Source organism: Pygocentrus nattereri, chromosome 26 (genome assembly GCF_015220715.1).
Source record: "Pygocentrus nattereri isolate fPygNat1 chromosome 26, fPygNat1.pri, whole genome shotgun sequence".
In the NCBI taxonomy this organism is placed as follows: Eukaryota; Metazoa; Chordata; class Actinopteri; order Characiformes; family Serrasalmidae; genus Pygocentrus; species Pygocentrus nattereri.
Window position 1 is genome coordinate 17277707 of NC_051236.1, and position 27831 is coordinate 17305537.

General features: G+C 38.3%; 2 protein-coding genes across 3 annotated transcripts; both read right to left on the reverse strand.

The window, feature by feature from the left end:
• Window positions 1–2754: 2754 nt before the first annotated feature.
• Window positions 2755–20728, reverse strand: LOC119262527 (twinfilin-2). 2 transcript variants are annotated; one of them, XM_037535112.1, is made up of 9 exons: window positions 20387–20728; window positions 12794–12972; window positions 12554–12649; window positions 10626–10730; window positions 10460–10474; window positions 9208–9333; window positions 8241–8391; window positions 6899–7020; window positions 2755–5020 (listed from the first exon to the last, which is right to left on the reverse strand). In XM_037535112.1, the coding sequence occupies exons 1-9, from the start codon at window positions 20481–20483 to the stop codon at window positions 4853–4855; spliced, it is 1059 nt and encodes a 352-aa protein (XP_037391009.1). In that variant the 5' UTR covers window positions 20484–20728; the 3' UTR covers window positions 2755–4852. The 2 variants fall into 2 exon arrangements, with proteins under 2 accessions (XP_037391009.1, XP_037391010.1); XM_037535113.1 differs by lacking the exon at window positions 10460–10474.
• A 1566-nt stretch (window positions 20729–22294) lies between these two features.
• wdr82 (WD repeat domain 82) lies at window positions 22295–27606 on the reverse strand. Its single transcript, XM_037535114.1, has 9 exons — window positions 27221–27606; window positions 26224–26321; window positions 25521–25587; window positions 25211–25310; window positions 24991–25107; window positions 24500–24655; window positions 23283–23352; window positions 22986–23128; window positions 22295–22823 (listed from the first exon to the last, which is right to left on the reverse strand). Exons 1-9 carry the CDS (start codon window positions 27379–27381, stop codon window positions 22794–22796), a joined length of 942 nt encoding a protein of 313 aa, XP_037391011.1. The 5' UTR covers window positions 27382–27606; the 3' UTR covers window positions 22295–22793.
• Between the last annotated feature and the right edge of the window lie 225 nt (window positions 27607–27831).

The window sequence follows — 27831 nt, forward strand, 5'->3', positions numbered from 1 at the left end:
GATTAGCAGTCCTATTTTTGATATAACGGTGGGAATAGGCAGTGGCCAGGCTCCTCATAAAAGGGCTCAGGTACAGTTACAGCTGCAAGGCTATGAAGAACTAACAGGGTGAATTAATTAGCTACTGTGCCACCCTGAGGCCCTTAAGTGCTACATAGTCAGTTAAGAAGACAGAAGCATAAGAATTTTGAATTTGAGACATTCAGGAGGCCCCATATTTCACACCTTGCTATAAGAACCTTAGTGAAAAGTGGCTGAGCTGTTCTTAGAAATGTATAATTACTTTGGGCCTGCTTGAGGGGCCCTGGTCATTTAAGGGGGTAAAGGATGTGGTCACTGTTTCCCACTATATATAATAGTGCATAACACCTCCCAACTGACCACTGCTCTGCTGCTTTTCACTGGGCTTAAACTCTGTTTGATTGGGCAGTCAGTTAAGCCTGATAAATCTCCTTTTCGAAATTAGAAACTCCCTGTACAGTCACATGAGATCGATCTAATAATGTTTTGAACAACAGTGTTATTGCCTTTTAATTTGTTGAGGAATGGTTTAAAGATATCAGCAAAGTGTTGGTCAACATACATATAATGATGACAACAAAGTTTTAACATGGTCTGTTCTGAAAAAACAGCAAACCCTTCCTTTAAGAGCCACAACTCAGCTTCAAACACAGGGTATGACTACGCACAGCAGACTGCGATCATTTCAGCTCCCCGCAGGCAACACATTACCCCAACATATGCATGAAATACTCTTGTTGGTATCGCCATCTGGAGGTCATTGACTCAAACTTGGTCGTGCTGCCCCGTGTTAGACTGTAGCCTGCATCGCAAACAGAAGCGTGCAATAATGTTTACTTAGTTACAGGTACTTAACCCTCTATTGCATGGTATTGCCTCAGGGTAACAAACCCAATTACCTCACTTCACAGTGACGTGATACATATTTAATGACAATGAAAGTGTAAAGGAATTATTAATGAAGGGAATAGTTCAGATAAATGAGAAAAAGGCTTATATTTGTGGATGCTACATATTTCTGTACCAGATAATTTGCCTGCATTTACCATTTTTGTCCATCCAAAAATATGATTCACATCTGCTAGAGTTAATATTCAGTATCATATAAATCATTTTTGTTGATCAGATCCATTTAATGCAAGAAAAATCAATTAAACATTTTAACTTTGCTCTCATAATTAGTGAAACATACAAAATATTTTGTAATTGAAGACTAAAAATACTTTTCTAAGTATAGTTTTTCTAAATGCAAGTTTTAGTATCAGTCTCAGTCATAAATATATGCATACAGTACTGTACAAAACAATTTGTCTCTGCAGATCACTCATTTGTCATATTGTCAACAGCATACATGGAAATGAGCATAAATACAGTAAAAGGGAATAATTAATAGTTGACATATTAAGAATTAGTTTGAAGAGCAAAGTTTGGTTCCAGGTATCTCCTCAGTGACCCCAGCCACTGCATTGATTTGTTAAGGTATAACACAATAAAGTACTGTTTAGCCAAGCACATTGACCTACATATAGCGGCAAGCTCAACATTTGTGCACAGTACTATATATATATATATATATATATATATATATATATATATATATATATATATATATATATATATATATATATATGTAATGAGTAAAACAACACCTAGAGAACTTCAGTTGAACTTTTTCATCCTCTTGAATTATAATTTCATGGAATTATCAACACTGAGTGTAGTTTTAGGCTACTCTGGTGACCTCTGTCATCCAATGTTCTTTCCTTTTGAACTCATGAGAGTTCATCTCACTTTCATTAAAACAGCCATGACAAATCTGTCTGGAAATGGTTCATCAGGTTTAAGTACACATTCTCTGCAAAGAACACACTTTCGCACACTTTAATAAGCTGTTACTGTTTATTTCATGAATTCAACATAGCAGATTAAAAACAAAACATAAAACATGGCCTGTGCAAAAGTTATTGCACATTTTATATTTTATGTGTAACTTTTCCAAAATGTGAAACTCAGCAAAACAAAATAAATAAATAAATAAATAAATTGTGCTCTAAAATCAGCAGAACAGCTCCATCTTTAATTGTGTTATCTGTATCGGAGGATGTGTTAACTTACTTTCACTTAGAAAATCAACAACACGTAATTTGACCATCAGTGTCCTTTGCTGCAGTAACAGCCTCTACTCTGCTGGAAATGCTTTACATTAGACCTTAGCACATTGCTGTGAGGATTTGATTGCGTTCAGCCACGAGAGCATTAGTCAGTTCAGCTACTGGTGTTGAATTATAAGTTTTGAATCACAAACACTGTAAACTCATTCCAAAGTCTCACTCAGTCACAATTGGGAATGATCCACAGCCCAATGCTGGGGGGCTTCATAGCCCTCTGACACTTGGCATTGGACATGACTTATGTAGGTGCATGTACAGCTGCTTCAGAGCATCCCGTTCTATTAGCCACAGTTTTCTGTGGAGATTATATGCTGTATAGTAGCACACCTGTGTCAGCGTTGGGTGCATATTCTAGTAGCTGATTCATGTCTGGATACTTTCAGACATGCAGTGTGGATAACTGAAGTGTTTTCACATTCTTCTCATATAGATCAAGGCTTCTATGAAAGGACGATGGTCCTATAGTGAGCTGTATTCCTACAATATATGCTCAGTCAGTTTATTCTCTGAATCAGTCTCTGACCTTAGATGTCCTTGAATTTGAAAAAGATGACATGCGGCATACAGAAATATTTTTTATTATGAATTTCTTCCTCTGATTATTAACAGCTATTTGCACAAGTGATATGTTTGACACAAAACACTGAGCAAGTCTGAAGTCTGCATGAGAGAATGAAGCTTATGTGCACACATGATTAGAACTTTAATGCTAAAATGGCAAAGCGAGTCAGGAAATATGCAGTCAGTCCTGTAGCACAGATCTAAAATATAATAAAAACAGCAGTTCTACCTACAAATATCTATAACGTCTTATTCATACAAGCTTCCTTCACTGCTGAGTCCAGAAGCCTCTGCCAACAGGAGTGCAACATGTTTATGTGTCCATCCTTTAACCAATTGGTCAGCTCACAAAGAGTCTTCTGATATGGTAGTTTGTTCACGTGGAAGAGAGATTTGGCTGCTGTTTGTGAGTGTGTGTATGTGCATCCGTGAGAGAAAAGAGAGAGAGAGAGAGAGAGAGAGAGAGAGAGAGAGATTTTTTTTTTATATAAGTTGTTATAAAAGTTAAAATACCACTTAGACTTGACCATTACAAAGTTTGGAATCACTTGCGATAGATACGTTTCACTATTTTATATACAAATATAGTTTAGAGACACAATAACAAGGTAGATTTTAAAGTAACTTTATACATTGAATTCAATATTTCAAGTCACTGTGCACACCAAAAACATGTATCTCCAATTTTTCTGTAAATTTTTTTACATCGTTTGAGCACGCTGCCCTTTACGCTGTTACCAAATTCTCCAAAATTGCTTGAAATAAAATGTATTTACATTAACTTAGAGTAAACTACTGTGAAGTTACCCTTTTGGAGGTACTTGTTTTTCTTAGGAAAGTCATAATATATTATTTACATTTTTGTCATCTGCCTTGAGATTTGATCTCCTCTTTTGAACTGTGAAGGATTTTGGATATTAATCTTTTACAGCGTTTTGCGTAATTTTGGAATCTTTCACAGCTCTGTCAATCATTGTGAACACTTAAATTTAATTAACAGCCCTTATTAATCTTGCATATCTTGCTTATTATTTGAAAGCTATAACAGTTGAACAGTTGGACAAAGTTGGACACACTGTAAAAACTACTTTAATGTATTTGTCTAGCTGTATTTTCTTTGTTACCTAAACAAAGAATTTGACATTTTTTATGTTAAAATGTTAATTTTAGCTATTCCAAAGCAATGTGCTTTCATTTATGTTTAGTTTCGAATCATTTGTGGCTAACCTGAATTTTTGAGTTAATTGCACATGATATAATAAGTCTTACAGTATGCAAACTTATTATCTTATTTTATTTTTAAAAGTAAAGTTATTTTTAATTGTTACAATAACAGGTCTAAGGGACATCAGGGGACACAACTGTCTAAGAAGCATTTGCCTCAACATCAGGGGAGTGTGACTTTGAACCATAGCAACACCACAGTTGTCCAGACCTGGGAATCCAATGGAAAAAGTCCCAGATAGTGGAGAAATTTAGTAAAAAAGGAAAACATATTCTATATTGTCTACCTGAGATTCAGTATTCTATTCTAGTGTTCTAGGGCTGGCTTTTCACTTCTAACACTGTACTTTATGAGAATCATTTCATTCTCTTGCCACTAAATTGGTTTTATATAATTGAAAACAGTGATTCCAAACTTTTGAACAGCAAAGTAAGCTTTTTCTACAGAAAATATTGAGAAAATATCATACAACATGACTGTGATTGATTACCTGACTGTTGTAAATGTCTGTTTTTTTTGTCCATCCCCAGATTATTGTGAATATGTGTAGGTGTTTCTTAACTTGTGTCCCCATGTCTGAGTGCAGCTCGAAATGTGGACAGACAGTTTATAGAGACATGATGAATTCCTGAGTTTTCTCTTGTCTTTGTTGATGTGTGCATGAGTTTGCCAAAAACACAAGACATCTTATGAAAATGAAACACAAGCCAAAGAAGTAAAAATCACAAAAATCACAATCAGGAAGAATACAAACAACTGGAGGCAACATTCCGGCCTGTTTGGCCCTGTTCCTCACAAATGAAGAGGCTGCTCGGCTTCAGCAGAATGCCTCGGATTCACTGACAGAACGTCCAGGACGTTCAGTTCTCGCTTTCTAGCTATTCTCTCCGTTCTCTCCTCCTCCTCTAATGAGACGCTTGTTTCCTCTCTTGCCTGCAGGGCCGCGGGGTTTGGCGAAGGCCTGCTTGTGAGCGTGCTGCTTAGGATGAACCTCCTCGTACAAGTACTCCTCCGTCAGCTCTTCACCACTGTCTATCTCCAACTGCTCACACAGAGAAACACACACACACACACACACTGGTATTACTATCTTTTAGCATTCCCCAATGATCTAAGGCCAATGTGTCAAATTCAAAGTCTTCGGGCCATGTCAGCACAATCCTATTTGGCCTGGAGTATTATTTTAATTTTTATTAATATTAGCCTGTTTTACAATGCACTGCACCACAACCTCCAGCATGCACTGCAACAAACTTGATGGCCTGTAACGGCCACCAGCAATCTATGGGATAGCAGTTATACCACAAACAGAAAAGATGTGTCTAGGTGTCTAGTTCAAGTAAAAAGGTGAACAGGACAGCCTATATTTGTGTTGTTGAAGTTTTGGTGTGTTTTGAAAGAATGGCCAGTTTGGGTCAAAGCAAAATGTTCATTAAAATGAAATGAAGACATTTGCGTCCTCTGGCCTACAGATTTGTTGAGATTTTTTAATATGGTCCTTTTATTTGTTGAGTTTGACAGCCCTGATGAAGAATACCAACTGTTTTTATTCACGTTTTTTATATGTTCCCAGCTTTTTTTTTTTTATCAACAATTAGCAACAAGCAATAGTGTATAAGTCAGGTTTCCTTTGATGACAGTGTAAATATGCACTCGTCATCGGGTTTTTCTGTCTGCTTCCTCACTCGTCCTACTTTGTTTTACTTAGTCTACTTCTGTTTACTCCTACTTACTGTGGTTGTTTTGCTCATAACCACATGAAAGAAAGATCTTGCCTGTGTCGTTGGTGACGCTTTGAGTGGTCCTTTTCAGATGAAATAAACGCTCAACAGACTCTCAGTAATGTATCAACAACTTATCAGTGAAACAGCAGCAGTGGATTCATTCAGTAGCTTATCAAGACTTTTAGTTAACTGTGTAAATAAAAATTCATATCTGTAGATGTAAGTTTTGGGTTGAGGTTTAGTTTAGGGTTAGAATTAGGGCCAGGGTGAGGATTAACTTCAATTAAAATATAAGCAACACATCTACTTAATGTAAGTAATGTATCAACAGTACATCTTCACGATATTTACCTCAGTGTGTTCAGATGCTGGACTACTACTACTTCACTGATAGGTTGTTGATGTGTTACTGATGCTCTGTTAAGAGTTTTTTTAATAATAATCTACAAAGGACCACTCCAAATAGTGTTAACATGTTTTCAGTCTGAAAGGGAAATTTTTCAAAATATATATTTCTGCATAATTCAATCATTGAGGTGTAAATTAAGTCATTCCGGGTGTTTGGAAATGTCTCACTGTAGAGAAATCCACTGACTGCTTTTTCTTACCGTAGTGATGAATGAAGCAAGCCTTGCAATGTCCCCAACACAATTATTGCCATTTTATTTACTATAAAAAACCACCAGTAAACCTACTCGTCTGAGTTTTATATGTAATTTTGATGATGGTAAGATAGCAGTAAAGCTTTGCTTTACAGTGCCCTGCATGCACCTCCATGAATGTTTTAGGGCAAATTTTATCTCAGACATATCATAAAACAATGTCTCAGGTATCAGGCAGCATATTCACAAACATTTTGTGTACTAGCTTATGTGAGGTAGCTTTAAGATGTATTGAACTCTTCAGACATCTGGTTGCTTTCACCACTGCTGTGAATAATTCTGACATGACAAGTTCCTCTAGAATGGTGCATTTTTACATCAAATCATTCTGAATGACTTTAAGAATAGTTCATATTTAACATTTAGTCAATTGTTAATAGATAAATCATTCTCCTATTATGTAATATAATATTAGATCAGTGTCCTCCTCCTTATCTTATTCAAAAATTGGGCCGTTATACTCAGAAGCTAAAGGGCCAACACCAAATACAGAGCAAGCAAGCAAAGTAAGCAGTACAGACAGTGCGTTTGTACCTTTTTGACCACCTCTATGTGGTAATCCCGCTCCACCTCCTCCAGCAGCCGACTCTTACAGGTAGAATACAGCATCCTCTCCTTAACGCTGCAGAGATAACCTGGCATTGAGTAGATAAACACTAAGAAGGAGAGAGAAAGAGAGAGATATGAAAAGTCTGTTATTTTATGTACACAATGTACATTTTGTTATAACCAAGACATCAAAATGTCATTGTAGATGTTTTATTCAAAGTGTTTTGGGATGTTATTAAATAATAAGTAACACAAAGCAATTGTTTGATTTGAGATTTGATTGCCACCTTTGAAATATGAGGCATTCTGGACAAGTATTTCATTTATTAACATTCTTGACGCTATACAGCTTTCTCTGTCATCTAACAATCATCTACAGCTCTCTTCATTATTCGGTACACATCTGCACTCACCGGCCACTTTATTAGGTATGTATTAGGTATATATTATTAGCCACTTTATTAGGTACTGTATTGCTAGTATAAGGTTGGACCCCCTTTTGTCTTCAGAACTGCCTTAATTCTTTGTGGCATACTTAGAACAAGGTGTTGGAAACATTCCTTTTTAATTTTGGTTGGTTATTTGAGTTCCTGTTGCCTTTCTATCATCTCCAAACAGTCTGCCCATTCTCCTCTGACCTCTCACCTCAACAAGGCATTTTCATCCACACAACTGCCGCTCGCTGCATATTTTCTTTTTTCTGACCATTCTCTGTAAACCCTAGAGATGGTTGTGCGTGAAAATCCCAGTAGATCAGCAGTTTCTGAAATACACAGACCAGCCCGTCTGGCACCAACAACCACGCCACGTTCAAAGTCACTTAAATCACCTTTCTTCCCCATTCTGATGCTCGGTCTGCACTTCAGCAAGTTGTTTTGACCAAGTCTACATGTCTAAATGCATTGACTTGCAGCCATGTGATTGGCTGTTTAGCTATTTGTGTTAAAAAGCAATTGAACTGTACCTAATAAAGTGACAACGGGTCAGTGTGGCTTCAGGATTTCATTACAAGCTAGCAGAAACACATCTGATTCCACTTGTTTAATCAGTTGGTCTCAAGTCTTCTAGGAAATGATTAAGTTATATGAGGCATGCTTCTGCTTGACTGGAATGAAAACCTGCAGACACAGCAGGCCTTTGTACCTAATAAAGTGGCTGGTGTGTGTATAATTACTGCTTTTTTTTACAGCTTCATACTAATTACTTGATACCTGTGATGATGCACATTACATGCATCTGCGATCAAATTCCTTTTATGCTATTGAAAGTACCAAACTTTTGACCTTTAGTGTATATGAGGCTGCAGTGAGGGTGCACTGGTTCGTACCCACAGACTCAAGGTAGTCTCCCTCATGGGTGTGTTTGTAGAGGAAGAAGTGGTAGCGGGGCGTGTCTTTAGGGATTCTGCAGGGCATGTCACGTGTCTCTGTGGGCCGAGTGTGCACCAGCTCAATCGTCTCCTTCTCTGTGTCCAACCTCTGACACAGCAGCACGCACACAGGAGCATTATTTATAAAGGTAGAACTTTAAAATGAGAATGAACTCATAGTGAATTGAGTGCATGTTATATGGGAGCAGGAATGTTTGTGTAAAGGAATAAACATGATTTTTATAGAAATAAATAATACATGGAATGTTCTATGTATGAAATTGGAATGGGAATTGTCCTGTATATAGTAGTACCTATGTAGGAAATGTGGGACAATGCCGATATCTGACGTACTATACCAAATACTAAAATGAATAAAATGAAGGCTAAACATTCTCTTGGCCAAAGCACAATAAATACATCATTAAATATTTGAAATGTCACTCAAATGTAATCATCTGTCTGATGACAACATCATTTTTTTAAAGCAATTCTCTGTCGAAACAGATGTCATTCTGATTGTATTGTGTACCACTAGTATATACACCAATATAGGTCTCCGCTGTCGTATTTTGTGCTTCATAATGCACCACACATTTTCAATGGGAGACAGGTCTGGACTGCAGGCAGGCCAGTCTAGTACCCTAGTACTAGTAAATGCCATGGAGCCATCAGCAGGTGGAGGCCTTCTTTCTTCACTCCTACAACTTTGCATGGTTACAGAATAAGCCCTAGTATGTTATACGCCTGGAAATTTAAGTTTAAATTTAAGAGGTTAAATGTTTAATAAGAAAGTTTTAATTTGTTAAAATCGATATTGGGAAAAAGTATTATATCATTTGGGCTCTTGTAGATTCCTAGAAAGTGTGTGTATATGTGTGTGTGTGTGTGTGTGTGTGTGTGTGTGTGTGTGTTGCAGTCTCACCAGCTGAATGTAGTTAATACGTCTCTCTGTGAGCTGCTGTAGAGCACGCTTGGCCTCCATCTGTAGCGGAAAGGCCAGACCCTGCAGAGTCTGATGTTTAGTTTCCACGCTGATCTCTGTTTTCACCTGCAGAGGGAGACACATGCACAAGCACACAACATGGATATAATGATTGGGAGATATTAATTCCCCATGCGTATCTCATTATATGACAGCTGAAAGAGTGAATGCTGTATCATCCAGTATGAATGAATGCAGCAGTCATGCATGATTTTTTCATGGTGGAAACATGAACAACTCATAGCTCACTTTATTTGAAGGACACTGCAGTAAGGCTTGAAAACATGCTAGCACTGACCAAATTCAGCATTTGAGATATAAAATTGCACGTAGAGCAGGGCCCAAATGTCTGAGACCACTAGGGAAAATATTTCTACTTTCTACTTTAATGCAAAGTTGTTGTTTTCTTCATTACAAATTATGTTATCAGCATAACAATTTGAGTGAGACGTAGAATTTTTCAAAAATTGACATGAATTTTCAAATTTCTTCTGTATTTGGTTTGTCCCCCTTTTATTCTATAACTCAAGCTGGCGTGGACTCCATGAGTTTGTGCAAAAGCCTCTGATGATCAGATCCACCCAAGAGTCGCCTGAACATTTCAATTGTTTCAATTGAAGAGATATGACTGAAAAAAATCTGACCTTTTTGTACTTTCACCTTAACATCGTCACAGATGTGCTTAAATTGAAATAGTGACCTAGAAGTAGTGCAGAGCCTTGAAAATTTTTTCTTCATTATACTGCTATAAATTTTAAAATATTAAAAATTCTGAATCTTTCTGCTGTTTTTTTTCCTAGTTAAAAAAAAAACGTGTTCTCCAATTTTTGGATCTTACTGTATTCCCCTTATTTCAAATGAAACCATCGTTTGATATATTTTTATTTTATATTTGGTTGCATTGTATGTTGTGCACAGAAAATAAACTGCACACATATTAATTGATTCATTAGCACTGAATCAAGCATTAAGGCTGAAGGCACTTTTTTATACATTGTTATTAAAAATGCTGAACTTGTTTACATTACTGTGTTGAAGGACCGTCCTTTAAATAAAGGGTCTGTAAGAACATTTTTAACATAGTGTGCAATTTTGCCATGCATGCACACACACACACACACACACACACACACATACACAGAGCATTAGCGTCACACACCGCCAAACCCTGTTCAGGACCACACCTACTCACCTGCTTTACCCTGCCCTGCAAAGACCCAATATTAGAAATATTACCATCTAAGTTCACTGTCAGTACTAACATGACCATTTTTAATGTTAAATCTTAACAATTAATTAAATTAACTCATTGTGATTTCAATTCAGTCATTCTAGGGTTAAAAAGCAGGGATTCTTACCTCAGTGATTTTGATTCGCTGCAGCTCCTGTTCAGCAGCTGTGAGTGGAGCCGGGCCGGAGCTGGAGGATACATGACGCAGGTAACCCTGAAGACACACGTCATCCTAAAGAGGATGGAAATACAAACCACAGAATGAACAGACAGGTATTTACTCCTAATTTCAAAGTCTTATCTAGCTCTGATGTCGATGCATCAAAAGCTGTTCAACTCTTCAAAATATATTAACATTAATAAATACACATATGATAGAATGAATTTATAAGTTCAAATTTTATATGCCCAAGTTATCCTATCAATGTCCTTCAATAGATTACAGTAATGTACTGAGTCATATGTCTCTGTATTGACCATGACTTCTAATCATTTCCAACATTGTTCCTGGAAGCCTCCCAAGGTTCCATTCTAAATACAGTGGGCCTGTGATCTATTTAATGAACCTGTTCAATTGCAGATAATTAGGTCACTTGCTACATCCATCTCACAGGATACAGGAGCTCACAATGGATGAGTTAGCATTGTAACTGTGGACTTCAATTGGAAACAGTAATGGTATGTAGAAGTGACCAACTTAATCAGTACCTTATTTCTCAGATAGATTTGTCGGATAGATACACAACACTGCAGAAAAGCCCCATTAGAGTAAGAGCTACTTTAAACTTCATTTTCTATAAACAGGAGGGGAGTCATTATATATATACTGTCACAACAGGATAGTAAGCCTTGGTTGGCACGCAGATGGCAAAGCTTGGCCCACTGGATTTTTGCTCAGCATTTTTCCAGGGGGCTGACTGGTGGTTAATCACAGTATTATACAAAACGCCACTCACTTTCCACCCACAGTCCAATTTACTTACTTTTTCTTCATTTCTTTCATTCATAATTAGCTGAGTAAACATTTATAATTTAGCACAGCAACAGACACATCACTTCATCAAACAAGATTAAACAACATAAATAGCCATGTTATTGTTCCACTTGAAATGGCTAATATTTACTGAACTGCTGTATTTGCTCTGGTAAGAAGGTGGTGCTGTGAGACTGGTAGCTGTTACATTAGTTTCTCTCCTGAGTATTTCTTGTAATGTCCATGCTTTGTTTGTCTATTCGTTACAGTCTTTGAAATGAGAGCCACGTGTATTTGCTGTGGTTCTCAATTAAGAAGTATTCGAATTTCCATTTCTCTAAAATCAGTTCTCAGTGTGAAGTTTGTGCTGTATGTAGTCTTGACTAAACGTGGTTCAATAAATGAAGCTGCAGGTCTAGTCAGTGAAGAAAGGCTCGTAAAATTTGGCCAACTTTGTTACCACAGTGTGGCACATTACACTGTAATTTTATGGCTTCCACCATGAAAGGAAGAACTGCAGTGTACTGGCTGGCAGGCCTCTTGTAACACACTCTAAAACAAAAGCGGTGGGCTAATTGAAATCTGACATTCAGCACTGGGGCCGGACTTTTATGGTGTATTTCCTGGAGTAATATAGTCTGCATAATAAAGTCCAACAAATTAAAAGTCCTGGTTTTGAAATATTAAGCATTTTAAAGTTGTTGATTGTTATGGCTTACGAACAGCTTTTTTTGCCATTTTTGTGTGGTTTGATAAAGAAAATGTACCAGTGGATCAGTTCTTCTGCCAAAGTTGGCACTTGTGTTCATTCGATCCTTTGTTCCTTTGCGGACTCATCTAACACACTTCGCTAATGCAGTGACGGAACGGCCTGTTCCATTCTATAGGACGCAGTGGTGTTGGGGATTCCCCTGCTGTTTCAAGTATTGTACTTTTATAATGTTGAATGCACTAAAACTCTAAAAATGGAAATACATTTTCAGCCACTCATTATTTGTGCTGTAATGGAAAATGTTAAGACACAACTGTATATTGAACATTTCAGTTCAAATGATTAATTCTGTGGATCATTAGACGTCTACCTCCACATTGCCAAAGATCTCATCTTTGACATGGCCTCCTCCAAATTCCTTCTTCACTGTGGCACGAGTGGCAGCATACAGCATCTTCTGCCTGACCTACAAAGAGTAAAATATATTCACAGAGAAAGTAAAATAGTCTTAATGAATTAGATTAAAGGGAAATTTCAGCGAACAGCAGTGTGATCTAATATGAGTGTCTGTGAGAGTGTATATGCATTTGGATTTTGATGTATTACACACTGGAGACTGGTCAGGTGACCAGGAAATGAAGAGCCACTCATAGCCCTGTGCATTCTGGGAGTCAAGGCGGTAGAGGATGTAGCAGGGCTCCAGAGGGTCCAGTAGAGGAAGCAGAAAGTGGTCATAATCTTCCTCCCAGGACTGAGACGGCTCTCTGTACGCCCCCAGCACCAGCTGCTCTGAAACACACAGTAAAGCTCACATCACACACATGGTAAAATATATTCTGTATTATGCACACATAGAATTACATAAACTATGGTAGAGTATTTTCCACTTTTCAGTTAAAACATGAAGCAATGGCTATGAAAGTAAAGTGCAGATTTATTTCAGCGGTGTTTTATCCATAGTGGATGGAACAGAGTTCCTTCATTTCTGGGGTCAGTAAAACTGAACTGCTGCTGTGTTTTTGGGAACTTTCTCTTTCTGCTTTGAGGAAGTGAAACGAATGCTCAGTGGAGTTCCAATTGTCTGAAAGGCTTGGCCATTTTACTTGGTGGTCCTAAAAACCAGAGTTTCTATAGTAGTTGCTGCCAGGTGGCAGTAGTTGCCAGTAGTTGCTGCCTTCTAAGTTTGGGGCTTTTGTTTGGACATGTGGAGATTAATCACTTCTTTAAACTTCGGAATATGGTCACTTCATTAGTGAAGAGCATCTGATATAATCTGCTTTAGCTGAAGTCACACATTTTTCACAGATGAAGTTATGAACAGTTTACTTTTTCTCTCCAAACTTTCCTCTTTTCATCACTTCGGTATGGGTAGTGACAGATCTTCTTCTTTCGGCTGCTCCCTTTAGGGGTCGCCACAGCGGATCATCTGCCTCCATCTTGCCCTATCCACTGCCTCCTCTACTTTTACACCAGCCATCTCCATGTCCACCTTCACTACATCCATAAACCTTCTCTGAGGTCTACCTCTTCTCCTTCTACCCGGCAGCTCCATCTCCAACATTCTTTGCCCAATATATCTACTATACCTCCTCAACACATGTCCAAACCATCTCAACCTGGCCTCTCTGGCTTTATCTCCAAACTGCTCCACCTTCACTGTCCCTCTTATCTGCTCATTTCTGATAAATAGTCCCACAATCAGTAAACAAATAGATTAGATATGGTAAACAATAGCCAAATAGGTTGTATTGGCTAACAGAGAGTATTAATACTCTCACAAAGGGAAGGCCTTAGTCTGTCTGCATAGGAGATTCTAGACACTGAAAAGCCCCTGGGTTCACAGAGAGGCCTTGTGTACTTACTGACCCAGTGAAGAGAGGTGCAAGTTGACCTTGAAAGGTAAAGCAGTCTGGTAAAAACTGGTTGAAACCAGTCTTTAGGAGTGCGCTCAACATGTGGTGACCAAATTGATTGATGAAGAGATGCACCTATTAGAGAATAAGCTAATATAAAAATGTGAGAAGTAAGGCAGGGGGATATGTTTTTAGCTTGTAGTGTATTTTAGAGTGGGCTAAAAATGTGCTACTAGCACTTTGGGAGGAGTTCACCCAATATTAAACTTTTTGTTTTCCAAACAGCAGCTGCCAGACAGGAGTGTTCATAGTCTGGTCCACCATCCACATTTAAAGTAGACTCAGGGAGGAAAAAGAAAAAAGGTGATGCTTATTTTTATTGAGTCTCATGGATTAACACATCGAAAGTGACACATAATATATTTGATCTGACAGGTACTTCATGTCCTCATTTGTTTCTGTCTCATTTTACACTCTTCACACAGATCCTATGTCCACACACATACACAAGTTGTCTGCAGGTACTAATTAACTGCTGTACCACAAGTGTTTATTTTCTGAAATCATCTCAAGCTTCTGTTTCCTGCTTTTCAGTGGTTGGTAAACACCATCAATCCCTCTATGTACACCATCCAGAAAGTGTTTAGTGCTACACCTGCTTTAATTTTTTTCATCAATGCAGTTTTTAATGTAAACATAATACAATTTTTCTATTGATTGGTCACATTTTTAAAGGTCATATTAAATGTGACTAAAAGATTCTTTAATTTTAAACAGTCTTAAATTTTAAGCTGCAATCTTTCTAGTTACAGTCCCATGCAAAGGTTTGAACACCTCTGGTCAAATTAACGTTTTGTTGATTTTCTAAGTTAAAATGGATTAACACATCCTCTGCAGAGAACACACTTAATACACAATTACTGCTTATTTGTTGAATATCTCATTTTATGTTGTATGTTTTATTATATTTATATGTAAAAAAAAGAAATTGAGCACTAAAATTAGCAGAAAAGTGCCAGACTTCACTCACTATCAATAGAACAGTAGTGTTGAAACAGGTTGATGTTGTTGTTGAGGCCTAAAGATTCAAAGCATGTGAAAACCGTGGAGATTCATTGCAAGAATTTATACTTCAGCAAAATAACCCCCTGATGAGGACAGGATTTGTCAATAGTGTGCACATCAGAAACACACACACACACACCAATATGACCTTGGTGGGGGATTTCCTGACTGTCTTTTGCAGCAACTGCTATTCTAGGCCTGCACACATTCCGGCTATCAGCATAGATGCATACTTTCCATTAGCCATTCACTCACCCACATGCATAGGCACACAAATATAAAAAGTGATGTACACACATGCAAATGGCCTACATCAGCTACATCAAATGACAGACTGATTCAAGGCGCTGAGATTGACTGGCATTCTTTCTGTTCTACATCACTATTTACCAAAGTGCTTGAATATGAACCCCAAACAACAGTAGACCATGATCCCCACGTATCCAGCCAATCACCCACCAGCTATGCATGTGACTGATAAGCACAGCCAATTGAGAGAGTTATGACCACTTTGGCCGGCTTCTCTGACTAAATCACGCTGAAAATATCTGTGGCCAAATAGCAGCTCGCTGTCCAGCATGCAATGGACAGGAGACAAGCAAAACAAGTCCCACACACCGCACACGGGATATAGACAGGAGCCCAAACAGTGACATTACATCAACAACAACACCAATATACATCTGTCTCCAAAGCTCAAAGTGGTGAAGTTTTTCTCAATGTGAACATGATTGCAAACAGTGCAGTACAGACAGAAACATGAGTCACTGTGTTCAGAATGGTGCCCTGATCACGATTACTTACAAGCAAGATCCCTATATATGAAAAAGTTTAAACTCCCTGCTCAAATTCCATGTTTTGTTGATTTTCTAAGTGAAAATAGGTTAACACATTTACAGAGAACACATTTCACTATGGCACTTTTGGCTAAAATCAGCTAATTTTAACACATATTTTTTATTCATATGATCATTTAAAGGTCAAACATAAAATATAAAATGTGCCATAACTTTTGTACATTTAATTTCAGCAGAAGATAGTAGACAGCAGTGTGTAGACGTGTGTTCTCTGTAGATCTGTAGTTCTCTGTGGATCTTGATTCAATAAAGTTTTGTCCTCTAATGTTACTCAGGTTCACTCATCACATTGTGACAGTAGTTACATTCCGTTACATAAACATGCAAACAGCCATGCAAATCCCAAATCCGATACATGGCCCAATTTGCACATGTCATAAAGGGTCAGGCATATATTTCGAAAAATATGTACATAAATGTTGTGTACTTATATGTTAGTATCAAATATTGGACATATAGACATATAATATATGGCTCACACATACATGTTTGATAGGTGGGTGAACATATATCATACATATATGTCTGATACAAACAAAGATTTTTTAGAAGCAAAAAAATTTAAATGAAATGCACCAGAGTCGTATACTCAGTGATAAAAGCTCACATTACATGGAGCTAGTATTTATACATGCAATATTTGCTGTTCACATATGAACATTTCTATCATATATTTTTAAGTATATGTGTTACACACCTGAATAAGCTGATAAATGGCTGAAAAATATGTCCCATATTTGAAAGGTTTTAAATAAGTTGGCATATATTGCCATATGTGACAAATATAAGTTGGATAAATTAATTAAATCTATATATATGTAATATATGCCACCTATTTGAAATAGATATTTTGATATATATCAGATTTTGATATATTTGCAACAGTACCATCAAAGGGTTATGTGACTCACTGATCTCATCAAAGAATCTTCAAACCAAACCGCACAGTGCATTATATGTATAGTGTCCACTACATCACTTTATTCTGTTTAGATTGACAGGGACAAAGTATATTATGTAAAATTTCTGTAGAATTTAGCTAACCTGGCTATCTGTTGAAGATGACACCATATCATTGGCCCATCATTTCTATATCACCTATTGTGGTGTATTGTGGGAATGTAAGGGTGCACTAGATATGTTTTCAGATGCCACTACACAATGGCAGACTCCCCTAATAGTGTGCTAGTTAGTGAACAGGGTACCATTTTAGAAATTTCTTATTCAGCAGCCAGTCATCTGATACCATTGAATAAAAAGTCTGACTGTCTACGTATGCAATGTGATAGAGTAAAGGTCTGACACATTGTCTGGCTTCATGCCAAAGAGACATTTTATTACTTTACACTCTGTTTGACTGGCACATGAGTAACAGGAACACAGAGAAACCAGTCTCAGCTTCATATGCTCTATACTCAGAAGGACCATCTGATATTTACTGAATGCTGAGATCCCCACAACTATTGCAATTTTGCCAGTTACACTCTGATTAGTTATCTGCTAAAGGCTGGCTAGTCACCAGGAATGTGTACACTGGAAAAAAAATTAAGCTTAACTTAAAAAAGCTTAACACGTGTAAAACACTAATTATTCTCCTGTTTACTTAGTAATGTAAGTTCAATAAAATAAAATAAATAAATCGTACACACACACACACACACACACACACACACACACACACACACACACACACACACACACACAGTAACTCAAAAATATATATATAGGCCAATCAGGTTACATACTTTTTTTAAAACCATCTATTTTTACAGTGTAGATTCCTGCTCTGTCAGCCTTTCAGAGCAAGATAAAGTTGCTGGATTGAAAAAAAAGTTGTGAAATTCACATCATATCTTCTAAAGTTCTAAAAAACGGTCTTTTAAACAATTTCTTAGTAGCAAGTAAACAAGTGGTAGGAACACCAACGTACAAAATACAGGGGGCTCTGGTGGTTGCAAGACCCCAAAATGAATCTCTTGAATCCCCTGAATGTCTCAAAATCTACATTTTGGGGGGTCCGTGGAAGTAAAGTTATGCTGCACAGGTGTGTAGCACTGTAGCAAGGTGGTTCACCCGATTGGTCCTTTATAGCCTGGCAACTGTAATTATGCTCAGAACACTTCTGAAAAATGTACATATTTGTAAATCTTAAAACTTGCCCAGTTTCACAAGATATTGGTGGAAAGAGTGAATAGTCATTTCTCAAACCGAAGACACTAGAGAAGATGTGTAACTTCACAATTAAGGTGTGGAAGAGCACATAACCAGAAAAGAGCCATTTCAAAAGAAGAATTGTTGAACCAAACATTTTGGTGCCACTGAAGCTTGTACCAGTTCCACTAAGGTGAGCGGACCTACAAACTTGCCTGTCCCTACACTCAAACATAAACACCAATGTGTAACTGGCCAGCTTCGATGTCAGTCAAATTTCCCCTTCATATCAAAGTAGGCCATGTTGAGTGACAAAATTAGTGCCGATAGATGGCAAGACTACACAGAAACCAAAAAAGTTAATTCACACACACACACGCACACACACACACACACACACACACACACACACACACACACACACACACACACACACACACACACACACACACATATGAAGTGAGGGACATCTGCTGTTGTCAAGACAGTTACACACTCAATTATATTATGGTCAGGCACACTGTTATAATTAGGCATGTGAATCACTGCACATAACTACACAAAGCATTCATACACATAATGATACACAGAAGCGACTCAGGAGGGATGACCTCACTCAAATGTAATTGTCTTTTCTGTCCTGTCTTATCAAGTGAGTCATGTCATCTGATAGTAGTTTAACATTTCAGTGGATATTGGACACTCACACACACAAACACACACACACACACACACACACACACACACACACACACACACACACAGTCACTCACATTGCAACAGAGATCAGTAAATCTGTCATGCTACAGACACTCTTGTGTAGAGTAGTTCCCTCACACACCAGTCAGCTTTAGTCTCAACTGGTGCGTCACCTGACCTCACTCATGTTCACCCTGGCCTTTCCCAACCAAAATACGTTGTGAAATATATTTTTGCCCCTTCCCCTGTATTACTTCATCTTAAATAAACACAAGCCAGACAACACACGAAACACAAACATTACACTGCAGAAGACAGAAAGTCAGAATATCACTCAGCAATTTCACACCTGTAGGGCTACATGTAAACATATATGTACTACATTATGAAATTACAGTTAGAAACATTTTAAAAACATACAAGCTCTTGACAAATCTGATGCTACTGAAGTGGTTCATTTTTTATTTAGCCCAGTGGAATTATAATGAATAATAATAAGTAGATCTATAACTACGATGTTATACCTATGCAACTTAGACTTGTTCATTTAAGGCCAGTGTTCATTCACTGGTACAGAATGTCTATAGAACAGTGCATGTGTGGTTGTGCTGTGTCATGCTTACTCAAAAGCTGTAATCAAAGGACACCTTTGGGTTATATTACCATAGCCTCACAGAAAAGATATGGTGGAGTTGACACAAAAAAATGTATATTTAATAAGTGTAGCGACACTAACAGACACTTGTCTGTTCCCTTAGTGCTGTGGGCCTTCTCTAAAGGAATAAATTATAGTGGCCCAAGGCTCCCTTTCATTCTGCAGCACACCATGTCTATACCTGATTCTGAAGATTGCAGTTGCAGAAAGGAAAGCTGGGCTTAACATCAGGGGATGTTTGCATATATTCAAGACTTAATAGCCAGGCTTCTCAAGTCTACTAAGAAATGAATGTGTATATTGTATGTCAGCTTCATTAGTTACCAGTACACTCTTGTATCAAGTAGAAACTTTGAACATTTAAAGCCCTTCACGGTGTTGCCCCTGCATACTTTACTGAACTCCTTCAACCCTACAGTCCCCCTCACACCATTAGATCCTCTGGCTCTGCAGCTCTACAGCACAATCTCTGTTTCATCCTTTAACTCCCAAGGCCTACATTTTTACTGTACATTATTCTAATGTCTTATGTCTGTAAATTTGACTTTTCTATGCGTTCTAAATTTGAAATTTTGTGCACTGTTTTCCTCAGAAAAGAGATTTTTCAATTCAGTGTGACCACCTTGGTTAAACCCTTTAAACTGCAGACTTATTATTCAGTTATTAATCTTCAGACTTATTAACTACTGTGAGTTGTTCTGTAACTACTATGAAACTAATATTGTACATGATTCAGTAATGAGAGTGAGGAATTGCTTTGAGGGCCCACGTACAGACCCTTGCAGTTTAAAATAGTTAAAATAAAACTAGCAATACAAATAGAACGATATGAATTCTAAAATGTTTTTACACAAACTGATATGTAGTTTCAAACCAGAATTGTCAGTGGGGTAACTGTCTCTTTGTCTCTGTAGCTCACTCACCGTCCCGGATCAGCACCTGGATGAGGCGGCCCATCCCGCTCCTCGCCTTCACCAGGAACTGCCTCAGTTCATCTGTTACCACCAGAACCAGAAACATGGCGGGTCAGCCCGTCTACCCGCCCAGGAGCGCTCAGTTGGGGGTGAAAACCTGAAGCCTGATGTAGATGCAGGTGAGGGTCACCTAGAGGATCTTTACTGAACTAGTGACTTCTAAAACTAAGGTAAGAAGCTCAAAGCCCTCCAAAGGCAGGATACAGACTATGAGGCAAAAGAGCTTGGGTGTTTGCACCTCTTAAGTCAAGACAGCATGTGAGACCTATGTATGTGTGTGTGTGTGTGAGAGAGAGGGGTCCTGTAACTAGGGCAGGATTGTGTGTGCCTGCAGATGGAACTCGATCCCGCTTGCCCCAAATTTAGCAGCCACAGGCTTGGTGTGCCTGGCCTTGGGTAACAGCTTCCCCTCCCCCTCACCACCACAGCCTTTCACACAACCAGCCATCAGAGCTGAGCCAAAGGAGCTGTGCAAAATGCTCACCTGGGATCTGCTAAAGCTCCATCTCTCTTGCATGAGGATGAGGCCTTGACTGGGCAAACTCAGCACATCCTAAGATTACACTGGAATGTAAATGAGATTACAGTGCTGAAAGCCCAGAGAATATCAGCCTGATGTTCTCTAACAAGCATCAATAGGTACGGGTTGGTGTACCACACCTGTATATGAATGTTTGGTGCTTTTCAATGGCTCTCTCTCATTCACACTATTCTCTTTAAAAAAATAAAGGTGCCAAAATGTTATTTTCTATGATATCATAGATGCACCACTTTCCAAATTACGTAAATGAGATGTGAAGAACATGTTTGCAGTTTAAAGAACATCCACATAGTATAAAGGATCTAGGAAGACCCCTTAAATTGGCATGGAATCTTTACAAGGTTCTTTACACTCACAAATCTTCTTTGGCATCACACTACATTGATGCACTCAGGCCTTCAGCTAGAAAGACTAGACTTTCAGAATGTCCTTTTAAAATACTGTTATAGGATTATTATTCATGTTTCAGAGCATCACAGAGTGAAACAGGTTAATATTTCCCATATTTCCATTCTTTAGAACTTAGAATAAAATAACCACTTGCAAATATATGAAGGCTAAACAAGTTGCCTCACTCGAGTACTGATTAAGAATAGTCAGAGTGGGCTACAGTGTAGCTGCTAGTGTCACTCAGGACACTAAATAAGTAATGAAAGACACTGCAAATTGTTACAACAAAGCAAGGTACTGTATTTTGAAGTAAATGAGCAGCCGCTATAGTTCCCTTAAATGGGTGTAACATCATACTGCTCTGATTACACAGGCGTAATTGATGCCGGTGCCACATGCAGGAGCAAAGGTTTGAAGATTTCACCAGCTCTCTTTGATAGCACCTACAAACCCATGTCATGGTAAGCTACAGTATCTATATTATAGACTGGTTAGAACAGGGATGCTCAAACTTCTTGCGTTCAGGCGGCCAAAATGACAAACCAATATTTATAATTTTATTTGTGTGTGTGTGTGTGTGTGTGTGTGTGTGTGTATATGTGTATATATATATAATGGCCAGGGCACAGTAAGCAGCCTTGTCAATTGCATCTTTCCACAAGCTATTTAAAATGAAACATTACTTTGTTTGGCAAAAACTGTATAAATTTGGAATATTTTGCTGCTGGATTGAACATCTCAACTAAATCTGTGTCCAATCTCAGACTTAAAAATCTCATGTTATTTATTGCACTGTAGATCTTTAAATTTCCTTCAAATGCTCATTTTTAGTTTTGGTTAGGACATCAGTACTGAAGGCAAAGGCAGTAACAGTACGCAGTGTCATTCTCAATGATGCAGTAGTACAGAAATCGCAACACTAAATCTACCATTAATCATTCTTTTATTGAGGCAGAATAACGTCTCAGCAGTTGCACAAGCTTGAGTTAAGGTTTGGGGAATAAAACAAGATTTCCTAAACTTTTTTTCCCAATCATTTACAGAAGAGGAGCAGTATACATATTTCCTTAAACATGTCTCACAGACAGTTCTTTAAGCTGCATTATTTACATATTCTTTGTATTCTGAAACATGCTAAAATCTAAACAAAGATGTTTTTGACAGCTGAAACTATTGTTCCAGGGCAACCACAAACCTCAGAAATAAACAAGCATCACAAACAGATTACAGTGATTTACAAAAGAACATTGTTTAATGAGAAGTATAAAATGAACATGAAAGAAATACAACTTGACCTCATGGTCAACCTATTTACAGTCCACAAGTCCCACAACAGTTCCAATAAAGTAGAGGCAGTGGAAATGCTGCCCTCTGTTGACAAGGAACAACTTGTCATATTGAACGTGTAGCACAGAGCTCAGCTCTTCAGTCATCGATTGTGGGTAACCAGAATGCCTGTGCAAGTAAGAAATTAGGTCTGTTAGTAAATAAATAAACAAATAATAGTAATCATAACCTGCGTAAACAGTTTTACTAGGAGTAGTATGCCTTAATAAGGTGCTCACTAAAAGTAAAGAGCAGATGAATGTAATTACATGTAACAAAATAGCATCTCACCATGTTTGAACATGCACTGGCAAATGTCATGAATTTGGGGTTAAACTGTAGGCAGGTAACAGGCCCTGTATGTTTCCCATCCAAGAGTGCCACCTTCATTCCACTCTCAGCATTCCATACATGGATCTTCCCATCCTCTGAACCTGTAGAACAAATGCACACACATCCTTATAGTACACAAATCAATCAACTTTCTTCATTATTAAAGAGAAAATCACTTTCCTGAAAGAGGTGACAATTAATGATGGACCTAATTTCTAAAATAATACAGAGGGTAAAGGTTAGATTTCTACTTACCAATCATTACAAACTGAGAGTCTGGGGTGAAGGAAGCTTCCAGAATCACACCTTTACCGTTGTTGTAGCCCTACAGCACAAAAAAACCCCCAAAAAAACCCAAAAGAGAACTTGATTTAGAGAAAGCAAAGATGTAGATATTATCTAACTAAATCAGGGGTGATTCATTCCAGGTTGAATGTCTTGTCAATAAACACACCCACTATGCCTTTTAACTGACTGCTGAAATAAATCAGGTTTGTATGAGCAAGAAAGTCACCAAACTGCCTTCCAGGACAGGATGATGACTTTTGATCTAAATAATTTCCTTATACACTCACCAGCCACTTTATTAGTTAATAAAAGGTAGGACCCCTTTTTGTCTTCAGAACTGCCTTAATTCTTCGTGGCAGACTTTCAACAAGGGGTTGGAAACGTTCCTCAGAGATTTTGGTTGGTTATTTGAGTTACTGTTGCCTTTCTATCATCTGGAACCAGTCTGCCCATTCTCCTCTGACCTCTCACATCAACAAGGCATTTTCATCCACACAACTGCCGCTCACTGGATATTTTCTCTTTTTCTGACCATTCTCTGTAAACCCTAAAGATGGTTGGGTGTGAAATTCCCAGTAGATCAGCAGTTTCTGAAATACTCAGTTCAGCCCGTCTGAAACCAACAACCATGCAACGTTCAAAGTCACTTAAGTCCCCTTTCTTACCCATTCTGATGCTCAGTTTGCACTTCAACAAGTTGTCTTGACCACCTCTACAAGCCTAAATGCATTGAGCTGTGGCCATGTGATTGGCTGATTAGCTATTTGTGTTAACAAGCAACTGAACTGTACCTAATAAAGTGACAACGGGTCAGTGTGGCTTCAGGATTTCATTACAAGCAAGCAGAAACACATCTGATTCCACTTGTTTAATCAGTTGGTCTCAAGTCTTCTAGGAAATGATTAAGTTATATGAGGCATGCTTCTGCTTGACTGGAATGAAAACCTGCAGACACAGCAGGCCTTTGTGGATAAGACTGGGGACTGCTGCCTTAAATGTTGTACAACGCAGCTTAACAAGCAACAATATAACTTACCATTATCAAGAATAAAAATACCAAACCTCTGCAGCAAGCACAACGTGCTTTAAAGTTATTCGTATTTAGCATAGGTATGTCAGAATTCACATTTCCAAGCAACCTCAATACATAAAGTGGTTTAGAGGGGGGAAAAACCCTCACTCACCCCAAATGAATGTAGTACAGCTCCTTTGAAAGCATCGAGCAGTCGAAGTGTTCCTCCATTGCTGGAAACCAGGATAAGTTTGCCATCATTGCTGAACTTTAGGCCGGTCCACTCGCATGTTCGCTCATACTGTAGTTTAAATGTAGCAAAGGGACCCTAAAGGAGAAAATTAGAACGTTCTTTTAGTTGCAGTAGACACAATGTTTTTAACCAAGGCAAATGGAGCTGTATGCAAATAAACAGGAGGACCAGTCTGTTTTCTCACAGGCTTGTTTAAATACTCCTCCTAAATTCCTTAACCACCTGCACTTTAATTCAAATTTACCACACTTTATCATTTTGAAACAGTTTAAGCATATTTTGTTTGTAAATTGGCTAAAAGTTTGCTTCAATACTGATTTTTTTCCAGGCTGATTTTATTTTTTTATTTTATTTTTACCATGTCCATCTTTTCAACATAAGATAACATTTGCCAAATGAATGTCTCTTACTTTGTCAAAAGAGCGCAGGTCATAAAGTTTGACCATTTCAGAGTTGACTCCTGCAGCAAATATCAGGCCCTCAGGATCAAATGAGCACACTGGCTTCCCCTGCAGATGCATCAGTCCCTGTGACCACATATAGGATTGTAATCCAACAGATATGAGGGATAAACAAAACAACAGACACAACAAGCAAGAGTCTTTTAAGGGGAGTTCATACAAGCCTTACCTGACAGTTGGGAGAGCGAAGATCCCATAGCCGAATTGTTTTATCCAAGGAGCCAGAGATGAAGGTGTCATCAACAGGAGACATGGAAAGTGCAACAACCCTGTAAAATCACAACATAATTACAATGCACATAAATCTAATTTTAACTTATTTTCAAATGTCCAAGGTGTCAAAAGTCCAAATGTTGCTAGTGTACTATAAAAATAACAACAAAAAAACAACAACTTTCAAATTTGTTTATAACCCGTGTTATAGCTTTAGCTCAGAGATCAATGTGTCTAGAGCACTTAACAATAATAATGATCCTTACCTCTTATTGTGCCCAGGAAAGTAACGAATGTACTTATTGTCGTGTAGCGACAGGTACCGTATAGTATCTGTAGTAACACAGTAATAGAGAATAAAAACTCAGATATCACAAACGTCGTTCATGTACACAAAGTCAATAAAACATTTCAGGAACTGCTGTGTAGAGAATTATACATTTTACTTGACTTTATCCGATGAATGAAATCAGATGATGCCAAGCAGTATTGTATTCTTTAATTGTGGAACTCAAAGCCTAAATGTGAACCTCTAACAAGGTCCGGTTGGCGCAGATCCCCAGGTAGTTTTAGAAGAGTTGGCGCCACCCTGGGCAAGGCAGTAGTCTGTACAGTTAGCTCCTTGAAAGGGCAGAATCACAGACCCTCAAACTGTACAAACAACTACCTCAAGCCAGAGTGGGCACAGCCAGGAAGTCCCGAACACACACTTGGTACTTTGGTGAGCAGAAGGGTCGCCAAATACCTCTTCACTTCAACTTACTACAATTGGTATTACACATACAAAGAGACCTATAAGCATGAATACACCTACACAGCACAGAATAACTACACATGAACAGCATACAAACTACCAAAGAGGATTTTTTAGTGTGAGAAACACTTCACTGTGTGGGGAACAAGATACAAGGTGCATTCCCCCTCGATAAAAAGAGAAAAGTATAGAAAAGACTTTCAAAAAGCTCATACCATCGATTTTGTTGGAACTGTAGACGACTGTATTGGCAGCATGTGTATATCTGATGAGGTCAACTCCATATTTTTTACTGTACAGGGTCCGTTTAGGTCTGTATGACAAAGAAGAAACGGCTCATTACTGTTGATTGAAACAACATAAAATCTACCTGATTTGGTCAAAGAATCTATATAGACATAAACTTCATAAAATGACAAACAATTCATGCAGTTAAGACTCTGGTTATGATCATCTATAATACCTGTGATAATAACTCTAGTGCTAATACTTACTCCACAGTATACTACAGTAAATGTACCATATGTAACAATATTTATAACAACTGTTACAGAAACCCTGTAGAAACTCCACTAACGTAAGCTACCCAGCTAGATCTTTATAAAGCTAACATTTAGGTTACATCACTAGGCTACAAGTTTGTCTAATAACTATGTAAAAAAATTCTCACAAACGTAAAGTAAAAAAAGGTGGCTAACATCCCAAAAGCAGCTGGGCACTCGCTAGCCTTGTATTTCCTAAACGTTAGCATTTGTGGGCTAACACTATCTAAATAAAAAACATTAAGCTCGACCAAATGGGCGTTTCACTGTGGACATTCGTAAAGTGATGTCCACTCATTTTTGACCTTCGATGTTTGATGCAGGTTTTCCCACGCTTTGGCTGCTAGCCACAAAGTTAGCTCATCGTTAGCAAGAATGCTTGGGGTCGCTAATCTACTCGAGTCCGAGGCTCTTTGCAGCAGTAGGCCTTGGTGCGAAAATCCGCCCACCAGTAAGTAACGCCTTTAAAAACGAGACAGAAGTTGGCTTCCTATTCGTCAGCTTCTTGTTCGAATATCCCCGTTCCACCTTAAATGGTGCAGCACTTACATTCTGGAGCCAGTAACCGCTGCATCATTTAAGGTGGAACGGGGAAATCCGAACAAGAAGCTGACCAAAGAGAACATGACTTCATCTTCCCACACCGCACAAGACAACACTGTGCACTCACTTTCCCTCCTGGCAGTCATATAAGACAATCGAGTCGTCGTCGCTACTCGATATCACCGTCTCGCCATTTGAGCTGAAGTCAAAACAGTTGATTTTATCGGAATTTTCTCGGAAAACCTTCGCAACCCTGAAACTCCGCAGCACATTGTCCGTGAGCTTCATGCTGGCGGCCTTGCTTTGTGCCTGGCCAGGCGCAGGCTTATCTCGGCACAAAGTCAAATAGACCGCTGTCGGTGTAGGTAATATCGCAGCCTGTATGTGCGTTTATAACTTTGTGAACGAAAGCGTGCTCAGATGTAGCTTCGGTCATGCAAGGAAAAGCCCGCCCGGACGAGTCCGTGAACTCGGTAACGGAAGGTGTTTCCAGGCGGTAGTGAAGTTAGCAGTCACTCCTTCTAGAAAATGGCCGCGAATCGCAGAACATAGATTAAGAATAAAAGTCCTGCTGGAAACCAAATCATATAACACATTCCAGATTATAATAGTTGAATTAACCTCCTTATTATCAGAGCTAGGATGCATCAGAATAAAGAAATTAAGTATCTGTATATGGCCTGCAGAATACAGTGTATATATGTGTGTGTGTGTATATATATATATATATATATATAT

Bases quoted from the DNA above. Each gene is read 5' to 3' on its own strand.
- LOC119262527 (XM_037535112.1), bottom strand. From the start codon at position 20,483: ATGTTTCTGGTTCTGGTGGTAACAGATGAACTGAGGCAGTTCCTGGTG. The intron at 7,021-8,240 runs GTACGAACCAGT...TCTCCTTCTTAG, and splicing joins AGACTACCTTGAGTCTGTGG to TGTTTATCTACTCAATGCCA. The intron at 5,021-6,898 runs GTACAAACGCAC...CTGTGTGAGCAG, and splicing joins ACATAGAGGTGGTCAAAAAG to TTGGAGATAGACAGTGGTGA.
- wdr82 (XM_037535114.1), bottom strand. From the start codon at position 27,381: ATGAAGCTCACGGACAATGTGCTGCGGAGTTTCAGGGTTGCGAAGGTT. The intron at 26,322-27,220 runs GTGAGTGCACAG...TTTGTCATACAG, and splicing joins TATGACTGCCAGGAGGGAAA to ACCTAAACGGACCCTGTACA. The intron at 25,108-25,210 runs GTAAGGCTTGTA...ATGTGGTCACAG, and splicing joins TTCGCTCTCCCAACTGTCAG to GGACTGATGCATCTGCAGGG.